General features: G+C 40.7%; 1 protein-coding gene across 2 annotated transcripts in view; it reads left to right on the forward strand.

Annotated features, from left to right (window-relative positions):
- The window catches only part of LOC112241325 (zinc finger protein 436-like), an 85503-nt gene that overhangs the window by 43012 nt on the left and 30232 nt on the right, over positions 1-12259 (forward strand). Inside the window, exons 5-6 of one of the 2 annotated variants that reach the window (XM_042315872.1) lie at positions 5590-5764; positions 8276-9856. The exons of the other annotated variant lie outside the window; for it this stretch is intronic. Coding sequence (XP_042171806.1) covers positions 5590-5764; positions 8276-8835 — 735 coding nt within the window. The 3' untranslated portion in view covers positions 8836-9856. Of the gene's footprint in view, positions 1-5589; positions 5765-8275; positions 9857-12259 lie in introns of those variants that run through there. 2 annotated transcript variants of the gene reach the window in all.

Raw genomic sequence — 12259 nt, forward strand, 5'->3', positions numbered from 1 at the left:
AGCCATGGATGGGCCTGGGAGGGTATATAGGCCCACCCTCTGACGAGCCAGGCCCAGCCAATCAGAATTTGTTTCGTCACAAAATGGCTATATGACAGAGAGACATTCTACTTGGTTTCCTCAGCTGTCCAGGTGGCTGGTCTCAGTCTCCTGAGGTGAAGAAGCCGGGTGTGGAGGTCCTGGGTGGTTATGCATGGTCTGCATTTATGAGGTCGGTTGGACGTATTACCAAATTCTCTAAAATGACGTTGTGTAGAGGAACTTACAGTACCAGTCAAACGTTTGGTTACTCATTTGAGGGTTTATCTTTATTTTTACTATGTTCTACTTTGTAGAATAATAGTGAAGACATAAACTATGAAATAACACATATGGAATCATGTAGTAACCAAAAAAGTGTTCAATCAAAATATGTTAGATTCTTCAAAGTACCACCCTCTGCCCTGATGACAGCTTTGCACACTCTTGGCATTCTCTCAACCAGCTTCATGAGGTAGTCACCTGGAATGCATTTCAATTAACAGATGTGCCTTCTTAAAGTTAATTTGTGGAATTTCTTTCCTACATAATGCGTTTGAGCCAATCAGTTGTGTTGTGACAAGGTAGGGGGGTATACAGAAGATAGCCCTATTGGGTAAAAGACCAAGTCCATATTATGGCAAGAACAGCTTATATAAGAAAAGAGTAACAATTGTCCATCATTACTTTAAGACATGAAGGTCAGTCAATCTGGAAAATTTCCGTAACTTTGAAAGTTTCTTCAAGTGCAGTCGCAAAAAACCATCAAGCGCTATGATGAAACTGGCTCTCATGAGGACCTCCACAGGAAAGGAAGACCCAGAGTTACCTCTGCTGTAGAGGATAAGTTCATTAGAGTTAATTAGAGTTAGAGTTAACTGCCCAAATAAATGCTTCACAGAGTTCAAGTAACAGACACATCTCAAGATCATCTGTTCAGAGGAGACTGCGTTTATCAGTCCTTCATGGTTGAATTGCTGCAAGGAAACCACTACTAAAAGGACATCAATAAGAAGAAGAGACTTGCTTGGGCCAAGAAACACGAACAATGGACATTAGACCAGTGAAAATCTGTCCTTTGGTCTGATGAATACAAATTTGCGATTTTTGGTTCCAAACGCAGTGTCTTTGTGACATCATGTCTTTGTGAGACGCGAGGAGGTGAACAGATGATCTTTGCATGTGTAATTCCCACCGTGAAGCATGGAGGAGGAGGTGTGATGGTATGCGGGTGCTTTGCTGGTGACGTTGTCAGTGATTTATTTAGAATTCAAGACACACTTAACCAGGTTGACAACCATAGCATTCTGCAGCGATACTCCATCCCATCTGGTTTGCGCTTAGTGGGACCATCATTTGTTTCATTTGTTTTTCCACAGGACAATGAGCCAAAACAAAGAGTGAAGGGAAAGCAACCAATAAGTGTTTGGCATATGTTGGAACTTCTTCAAGACTGTTGAAAAAAGCATTTCAGTTGAAGCTAGTTGACAGAATGCCAAGAGTGTGCAAAGCTGTCAAGGCAAAGGGTGGCTACTTTGAAGAATCTCAAATATAAAAGATATATACTGAACTGAAATATAAACATATACTGAACAGAAATATCAATGCAGCCTTCCGAGTGGCGCAGCATCTAAGGCACTGCATTGTGCTCGCTGCATTAATACAGATTCTGGTTTGATACCCAGCTCTGTCGCAGCCGGCCACAACCGGGAGAGCCTATTGGCCCAGCGTCGTCCGGGTTGGGGGAGGGTTTGGCAGGTCAGGATGTCCTCTAGCAACTCCTGTGGCGGGCCGGGCGCATGTGTGAGAATTGTGTCAAGAAGTATTGCGGTTGTGTTTCGGGGGACGCATAAGCTACAGCTAGCTAGCACTGCAGTGCATAACATGTGGTGAGTCGTTGGCTCAAAGAGAGAGAAAGACAATAGTTGAACAGTTTTGAACAAATTAGGAGAAGGGAGAGAGAGAGAGAGGACGCATGGCTGTTGACGTTCGCCTCTCCCGAGTCCGTACGGGAGTTGCAGCAGTGAGATGAGATAAGCCTAACTTCCAATTGACAAAAATTGGGGAGAAAAAGGGTGAAAAATACAAATATAATAATAATAATCATTTAAAAAATGTCTGCCCCAAATATTTCGCTTTTTAAAAAATTTTACCCAAAATATCATGACATTAGTGATTGGCCAAAATGTAAAAAATATGAACATCTAAATCAACATTGTGTCGAACCCTTGAGACAACGGGGAGATATTACTGATGTGCTTTGTGTCTGTCTCCAAAGTAAAAAAAAAAAACGTTTGACTTTTTTTGTAGTCAGTTTTAGGAACATCTTTCCAAATATTTCACCTTATTTTTTACTTAAAATATGACATCAGCGATAATCAAAATGTTGAAAATCTGTGAATGTCTAAATAAGAAATTGGTCCATTTAAACAGCAATGTGTCGAACCCTTTCAACAACGGGGAGATGTTACTGATGTGCTTTGTATCTGCGACGTAAAAACTAGTTTTGGACTTCCACACAATTACTTCTTTAGTTATTTTATGTTTAAGGAAGTGTGTAGGTCACATTCTGTATCATACAGCTATGAAAGTTATATATTTAGAACCACCTGTTCAATTGGAATCCAGTGACGTCTGTGTCTTCAGTGTCCTAGAACTGTCTGGTGTTTAGTGTTCTGACTTGTAAAACAGGATGAATAATTAATGTTAACATATTACCAGGAAGCTCTACAACATTTGTTTTAAAATCACACCAAGATTGTTGTAAATTATGAAATGTTTGAAAACTGACCTCGGGTTATTGAGGGATCTGATTTGGATTCATTTGCGACATATTTTCATGTGAATATTCTCAAATCTACATAAAACAATATATGCCTTTTCCCACCAGAAATGTGTCAATCAAACAAACTTATTGCAGATAAAGGGCTTTGCATGATTACGTAGTGCATTCCCATGTACCGAATGAAAAATACAAGTTAAATGGGTTTCCATCTCATTTTCACACATGACTGCAAATCCCTTTGGATAAAAGTGTCTGCTAAATGGAAGATATATCCACTGATTATACCAAACATTTGGAACAACTTCCTAATATGGAGTTGGACACTCCCCCTTTCCCCCCCCCATAGGACAGCCTCAATTCGTCGGGGGAAGGACTCTACAAGGTGTCGAAAGCTTTCCACAGGGATGCTGGCCCATGTTGACTCGAGTGCTTCCCACAATTGTGTCACAATTGTGTCAAGTTGGATGGATGTTCCAATGTCACGTCACCAAATAATAATGGGTGCAGTGGGGTCTCCTCAGAGGAGGAAGGGGAGCCCCATCCTCCTGAGTGATTTTCAGAAAAATGTTAAAACATTTAGAAAGTTATCCTTTTTAGATCAAACTATACTAAATATAATCACGTCACCAAATAATTGATTAAAACTTACTATTTTGCGTCCTCCTCCGGGTACATTGACTTCAATACAAAATCATGGTTCTCAAGGCTTCCATTGGACCTAAACAGTTATTATGACAACTTCCGGAGGACGTCCTCCAACCTATCAGACCTCTTGCAGCATGAACTGACATGTTGTCCATCCAATGAAAGGATCAGAGAATTAATCTAGTACTGAAAGCATAAGCTACAGCTAGCTGGCACTGCAGTGCATAACATGTGGTGAGTAGTTGACTCAAAGAGAGAAAAAGACAACAGTTGAACAGTTTTGAAAAAATTAGGAGAAGCAAGAGAGAAAGAGAGTTTTGGTAATTTATTTTCCACTTTCAGTTTCACTTACTTAGCTAGCCAATGCAGCTAGCAGGTTTAGCCTACTCAAACACCCGGCTCAAACAGAACAATGCTATGCTGAAAGAATCATCCTCCCTCATCTTAAACCGCATTGACTGCTACTGTTTGGGTGGTGGACCAGTCTTGGTACACATGGGAAGCTGGTCACATGTAGATAAAAAAATAATGTGAAAAATTAACAGAGAAAATGTATATCAACACACTACCTATTCATATAAGTATTTATTAATCATCTACATATTCATATTGAGCTTTTACGTCTGTGTACAGGAACGTATTATTTGTAAGACGTAAGAGAAAATGTATCAGCTTATTGTTAAATAATTATGACGTTCTTTCCAATACAAAAAGTGTAGTAACTATTGTTTCCAAACTGCGTTACCCACTCCAGACAGCAGATGGCGATGAGCGTCTTTCAGGTGATGCTTCTTGCGTGACGTATAATGGACTGGACGGACGCTTCTTCAGGAACAACAAGGCGCCAACTCTTTCAACCACCTCGGTAGCTTGCTAGACAACATAAAACTGAAAGATTGACGCTTTAGACCATCTTAATGTACATTAGCTAATCTCAGTGTTTTAAACACAGTTCTGTTGACGTATTAACTGGTTAACTGTAACCTAATTTGCATGTTCAATTTGCAAACGTGTTAAAGATTGATACTGATTTTAGCACTAGGCTAGACGCTAATGCTAGCTAGCTAGCTAACATCCCTGACCATGAGCTCACTAAACTACTCCTCCCTTGCTAATGAAGAGGGGGTCTGCTGTTTGGAGAAAGAATCTTTCAGAATGAAAAAGGAGGAAGAGGAGGCTGTTATAGTGAAAGAAGAGAAAGAACCTTTTAGAGAGGAAGAGGATGCTATCTTAATAAACGTGAAGGAGGAAGACATTTTGGGAGTGAAAGAGGAGGAGACAGAAGAAGCTTTCAGGATGATAAAGGAGGAAGAGGAGGCTATCACATTGAAAGAAGAAGAGGATGATATTACAGTGAAAGAGGAATATGGGAAAGAGGTTGTCAGCGTGGAAGGGGAGGTAGAAGCTTTCATAATCAAAGAGGAGGAAGATGCCATAACATTGAAAGAAGAGAATGTAGTGAAAGAAGAGGAAGAACCTTTTGGAGTAAAAGAGGAAGAGGAGGATATCTCAATAAAAGAGGAGGAAGAAGACGCTTTAGGAGTGAAAAAGGAGGAGGAGTCAGAATATCCGATTACCATCAGTGAGTACTGTCTTAAAAACAGGGGCACAAACGATGCAATAATTGAACTAATGTGTGGTTTTAAAGTGGCATTCTACTGAAGTTCTACACTTGAATATGTTGTTCAGTACTGTAGGAATTGTTAAAGGGTCAATCTGCCACTGGTACATATTTTGGGGTCTTTTTCAATTAGATTTATTGAATTCTCCAAAAGCACCCATTTTGCGGAACAACCCTTTAACATTTGCATTTTAGGCCCTGTTTAGAGATATTAATGCCTCTTGTAAGACCCTTTGTGATTGTAATAGTAGATCATAAGTTTACCACCTGTTTGATGTTCTCGTTCACACAGGAGAGAGACATGACTATGGTGGATCCTCTGGGGAGCCTCAACAACATCCTGATGCTGATGAGGAAGAGAAGAGTCTCTCCAGATCAGATCACCAGATGGTACAGCTTGGTCTGGCCTAGCATACAGTTTGCTCTATCTGGGTCTGGGCTTCAGTAAAGCACTTCATGACAGCGGTGACATCAGCATCCATAATGATGTGCGTCTGTGTCCCCTCTTTATGGTTACCAGGACAACGCTAGCCCTTCCTCCCTCCCGGAGTCCCCGTGTCGTGCCTCTCCCGGTAGCACGTTACTGCTGGGTAGGAAGAGGTTGTCTGTGCTGCTGGTGGACTGCAGGAAAACAACGGGGCTGAGTGGAACTGTGAGAGGAGGAGAAGAGAAGAAAGGATCAGATTTGACACAAAGTAAGTGCTGTAGTTTAGTTTGAACAAATACAATAGATCTGCCCACTGGTATCTGTTACCAGGACAACCAGCAGAGTTCTGTTAGTTGACATGAAGATAGACTGGTGGATATGGATGTTATGAATATCATAACACTGAAAAAGGATTCTGCCAATGAAAAGAAAGTTCGCTTTAGAGAGAAACCAATAGACCATATAAAACCTTGATGAAAGTTAGGTTTAGAGAGAAAGTTTCAAGATGATCTGATGTAAGGTGCTTGTTTTACAAAAACTTTTCCTCTAAACATTATGGATGTTACATTGCCTGTCCCAGTCAACCCCCCTATCTTTACAAGACTGTAGAACAGGCAAACAAAACTCAAATAAATAAATTCCAGACACTTCAATTTGTCCTGTTTTAATTAATTAACTAATACTGAAGGAAAGCTGTGATCAGGCTGCCGACTAGAGGGAAAGCTTCAAACTGTAACCAGTGCTGGCAACCTGGTTCAGGTTATCAATCAACCTACCAGGGTAGTTACAAACAGTAGAGGAATGAAATCATCAACATGGTTTGATCATATCTTTACTAATGCTGCAGAAATGGGTTTTAAAGCAGCATCCAGATCCACCAGATGTAGTGATCACCATATAGTGATCACCATATAGTAGCCATGTCTAGGAAAACCACCGTTCCAAAGGCTGGGCCTAATATTGTGTATAAGAGGTCATACAATAAGTTTAGTAGTGATTCCTATGTTATTGATGTAAATCATATTTGTTTCTCCGTGGTGAGCCATAAAGAAAACGACTGTAAAAACTGTTAAATCCACGTGGATTGATGAGGAATAGAAAAATGGTATGGTGTAGAGCAGTGGTTGCCAAAGTTTTTATAGTTCCGTACCCCTTCAAACATTCAACCTCCAGCTTCCTCCAGCAGGGTGCTACTCTCAAATGTTTTTTTTTTACATCACTGTAAGCCTGCCACACACACACTATATGATACATTTATTAAACATAAGAATGAGTGTGAGTTTTTGTCAAAACTCGGCTCGTGGGAAGTGACAGAGCTCTTATAGGACCAGGGCACAAATAATAATGATATAATTTTGTTCTTTATTTAACCATCTTTCATATAAAACCTTATTTGTTCATCAAAAATTGTGAATAACTCACCACAGGTTAATGAGAAGGGTGTGCTTGAAAGGATGCACATAACTCTGTGACCTAAGTGGCGTCAGGAGCAACTGTTTGCACGCGCGTTACAACTCCACTATGTCTCCCTGTCATGGCGTTTGCACCATCAGTACAGATACCAAAATGTATTTCAGGTAACCTTAAGTTACATGGCCTACTATGCTAATTCTGTAGCGGTATTGTTAGAGATTTTGTTGGGGCGCCAAGCAGGTATTAACCTGCTGAAAGGAAAAGAGTAGATTAGCGCTACCAGGCACACATCATCAGAAGATACTGAATAGAGTGGAGCCTGTTGACCAGATTGCCAGTGGAGACTAGAGTGGAGCCTGTTGGCCAGATAGTGTGGTGGTTAATTTCTTTACTATCAAATGAGGAGATACGAACTTATCACACCAAGTCAGAGTTATACTGAAACTACATCTTTAATAATAAGAGCTTTGCAATACCAATGACTTGTCAACGATTCACCATTTTCTAATGATCCGTTGAGAGTGGCAAAACAAAAGTACAAAGGTCTTTTATAACCAAGATACACCCCTTTCAACCTACATGACGAACAACAGATACATAGAATGGCCACAAGGTTAAGATTTGTATGAAAGATATTTATAATACATAGTAAACAGCATCTGCTGTGTCAACAGTTTTCATTGTATAGACCAGTGTCTGGAACCGTCTCTTCCTGGTACGGTAAAGAACAGAACCATTACCTCATGTTCTCTGGAATTCTCTTTAGGTTTTATCACCCAAAGACATCGTAAATCTCCCCTGTCAGTGTTATCTCATAGAGGCCCATCCTCAGTAGAACATACACACAATAGTTAACAGAATACTCTATTCTGTCGAATAAAACAACCATTATAATGCAATACAAGCGTTATAACATAATCTTGCAATTTCCATGACAATAGCCAGTGGAGAGAGAACATAAGACTGTGTATGTATGTACAGTGGGACAAAAAAGTATTTAGTCAGCCACCAATTGTGCAAGTTCTCCCACTTAAAAAGATGAGAGAGGCCTGTAATTTTCATCATAGGTACACTACAACTATGACGGACAAAATGAGAAGGAAAAAAATCCAGAAAATCACATTGTAGGATTTTTAATGAATTTATTTGCAAATTATGGTGGGAAATAAGTATATACAAAAATAAAAACTGTTGGTCCCATGTTTCAAAAGCTTATTTATCTCATATTCTGTGCACAAATGTGTTTACATCCCTGTTAGTGAACATTTCTCCTTTACCAAGACAAGGTTAAACCTCATAATAAGGCAGTTTTATGATGTGGAGATTTAATTCTGTTCTCGCTTTAAATAAACGCTGTCTTTGGCAGGAGGAAAACCATTCTTCGAGGAACCAAAGATGTCCGAACCAGCAAGACGACACCTCTGCTCCCAGATTGGAAAGAGTTTTACCAAGTTAGGAAGCCTGAAAAAACATGAGAGGATACATACAGGAGTGGAGCCACACGCAGAACCGAAGACGCAAAATTGCGCCCGGTGCGGAAAGAGTTTTAGCCACTTAGGAAATCTGAAAGCTCATGAGCGAACGCACACACAGAACAGGCCTTTCCATTGCTCCCAGTGTGGAAAGCGGTTTAAGCGGTTAGACACCCTCAAAACTCACAAGAAAATACACACAGGGGAGAAGCCGTACCATTGCACCCAGTGTGGAAAGTGTTTTATCCGGTCAGGAAGCCTGAAGGAACACATGAGACTGCACACAGGGGTGAAGCCTTACTACTGCTCACAATGTGGAAAGAGTTTTAACCATTTAGCTAGCCTGAGAAGACATGAGAGGATACACACAGGAGTGGAGCCACACATTTGCTCTCAGTGTGGGAAGAGTTTTAAGCGCTTAGACACCCTCAATGCTCATGAGCGAATACACTAGGGAGGCACCATAACATTGCGCCCAGTGTGGAAACAGTTTTGGCCCTTTATAAAGCCTGAGAAGTCATGAGTGAATACACACGGGAGAAGCCTTACCACTGCTCCCAGTGTTCAAAGTGTTTTACCCATTTAGGAAGCCTGAAGGAACTGAGACTGCACACAGGGGAGAAGCCTTACAAATGTTCAGACTGTGGGAAGACATATTACTCATCACAGACACTTAAAAGTCATGTGAGAATCCACACAGGAGAGAATACTTACTTATCCTAGTGTGTGAACTCATATTTCACATCACATTGCCCATTGTCTTATATTGTTGACTGAGAATGTGTTTACTTGTTTATACCATATGAAATTAAATGGTACAAAGTGTACTCAAACATATATATTTGTATGTTTTTATTAGAAAACATGAAGTGAATATGGAGTATGTCAGTTTGAATATAGAGTAGATCAGTGCTTCTACAACTGCTTCTACAACTGCATTGCTTGCTGTTTGGGGTTTTAGGCTGGGTTTCTGTACAGCACTTTGAGATATCAGCTGATGTACAAAGGGCTATATAAATACATTTGATTTGATATGATCAGATGCCATGTGTTTAAATGGTCCTTTTTTAAACTCTATGTATGTGTTTATCTGGGAGTGTCATTCCTCCAGCACTACAGATAATCAAGTGATATTTGGATGTGATGCATTTGCATTGTTGGCCCACTGATGATTTAATGAAATAAAAATATTCAGACTGTAATAGAAAATGTTAATTGTATGTGTGTCCACATAACTGATTATGTGACTAACCTTGTGAAACTGTCCTATTATAATCTCCTGTTCTTGGGAGTTTCATCCTGTGTTGCAAACCAATTTGCACCTGTGTCCTTGTATGAATAAAGTCCCGCCCAGGAACAGGAAACTATAAAGATATGTGCTAATCACTCAATGCTTCAGGAAATCAGACTGTCTACACTGTGCTGTGTAACTCTGTTATTCTCTCTGAGCTCAGAAATAAAGAATCTTGGTTTGACTTGGACTCCAGCAGATCCTTATTTTATAATATCCACCACAGCTCTCCCAAGGATTGCTGTTTATCATTGTCTCAAAGAAGAATTCCTCGTTCCACTTTCCTGGGGGAATTTACAAGCCTCCCACTGGTTGAATAAACATTGTTTCCACATCATTTCAACAAAAGAAATCCATGATCAATGTGGAAATCTGATTGGATTTGAAAAAGCATCAACATCAAGTATTCTTTTTGTGTTTTATTTGTCAAATGCAACCAACCAATCAATCAATCAACCAATCAATCAATCATCATGTTACCAGAATAATGTTAAATTCCCAATGGTTTCCATCGCATTTTCAACTCTACTGATGGTTTAACAAAACTGTTGCATTATATAGCAAAACTTCTCTTGTCCCGTGCACTGTAGCCAGCAGCTCACAGATACAGTGTTGGTAGGCTACCTACATGATGAGATTATTATGGATGAGAGCGATATTATTTTATTTGTCAAATGGCAGCCAAGCATCAATCATCATCATGTCACCAGAATAAGACCCTCAAAATGTATTGGAATGGAGCATCAAGCTCATCACATGCACTTTCACCACCCTGTGAAGTTCATAACTTATTTCATCTGTAGCCTAATAAACTACATGGGTTCCCAAGTCGTAGTGGGAGGACCACACAATATATCATCACGTGACTCCAAGTTAACTAAGATGTGATGGTTATTATATAAATATTTGCTCATAAAGGAGTTTCCACCGCCATTTCTCGTTTTTACATTTTTACTGACACAAAAAGACCCCACCATGTCAAACGGCCTAACAAATTGTCTGTCTGCATTTATAAAATTGTACAGGCATATCCTGTTTCCATCAGCCCGGTCATTACTTTTGAAATGGTTGGATCAATAGCCACCTTCATGAAATGGATGAAGCCTGATTTGGAATGTCTGAATAGTTCTATCTGGCTTCGTACCCCTCTGATAATCCTGAAATTTCCATCTCTAACTATAACATTTTCCGACAAGATAGAAATGCAAAAGGGGGCGGAGTTGCAATCTACTGTAGAGATAGCCTGCAGAGTTCTGTCATACTATCAAGGTCTGTGCCCAAAACAATTAGAGCTTCTACTTTTAAAAATCCACCTTTCCAGAAACAAGTCTCTCACCGTTGCCGCTTGTTATAGACCCCCTTCAGCCCACAGCCCTGGACACCATATGTGAATTGATTTCCCCCCATCTATCTTCAGAGTTCGTACTGTTAGGTGACCTGAACTGGGACCAGCTTAACACCCCAGCCATCCTACAATCTAAGCTGATGCCCTCAATCTCACACAAATTATCAAGGAAACCACCAGGTACAACTCTAAATCCGTAACAATGGTCACCCTCTTAGATATCATCCTGACCAACTTGCCCTCTAAATACGCCTCTGCTGTCTTCAACCAGGATCACAGCCATCACTGCCTCATTGCCTACGTGCGTAATGGGTCCACGGTCAAATGACCACCCCTCATCGCTGTCAAACTCTCCCTACAACACATCAGCGAGCAGGCCTTTCTAATCTAATCTAATCGACCTGGCCCGGGTATCCTGGAAGGATACTAACCTCATCCCGTCAGTAGAGGATAACTGGTTGCTCTTTAAAAGTGCTTTCCTCACCATCTTAAATAAGCACGCATGGGGGTGCCACAGGGTTCAATTCTCGGGCCGACTCTTTTCTTTGTATATATCAATGTCACTCTTGCTGCTGGTGATTCTCTGATCCACCTCTTCGCAGACGACACCATTCTGTATACATCTGGCCCTTCTTTGGACACTGTGCTAACAAACCTCCAAACAACCTTCAATGCCGTACAACTCTCCTTCCGTGGCCCCCAATTGCTTTTAAATGCTAGTAAAACTAAGTGCATGCTCTTCAAGCGGTTGCTGCCTGCATCCGCCCACCCGACTAGCCTCACTACTCTGGACGGTTCCGACTTAGAATATGTGGACAACTATAAATACCTAGGTGTCTGGTTAGACTGTAAACTCTCCTTCCAGACTCACATTAAGCATCGCCTATCCAAAATTACATCTAGAATCGGCTTCCTATTTCGCAACAAGTCCTCCTTCACCCATGCTGCCAAACATACCCTCGTTAAACTGACTAATCCTACCGATCCTTGACTTCGGCGATGTAATTTACAAAATAGCCTCCAACACTCTACTCAGCAAACTGGATGTAGCCTATCACAGTGCCATCCGTTTCCTCACCAAAGCCCCATATACTATGACCTGTATGCTCTGTATGCTATGACCTGTATGCTCTCGTTGGCTGGCCCTCAATACATATTCAACGCCAAACCCACTGGCTCCAGGTCATCTATAAGTCTTTGCTAGGTAAAGCCCCGCCTTATATCAGCTCACTGGTCACCATA

Source organism: Oncorhynchus tshawytscha, unplaced genomic scaffold (genome assembly GCF_018296145.1).
Source record: "Oncorhynchus tshawytscha isolate Ot180627B unplaced genomic scaffold, Otsh_v2.0 Un_scaffold_328_pilon_pilon, whole genome shotgun sequence".
Taxonomy (NCBI): domain Eukaryota; kingdom Metazoa; phylum Chordata; class Actinopteri; order Salmoniformes; family Salmonidae; genus Oncorhynchus; species Oncorhynchus tshawytscha.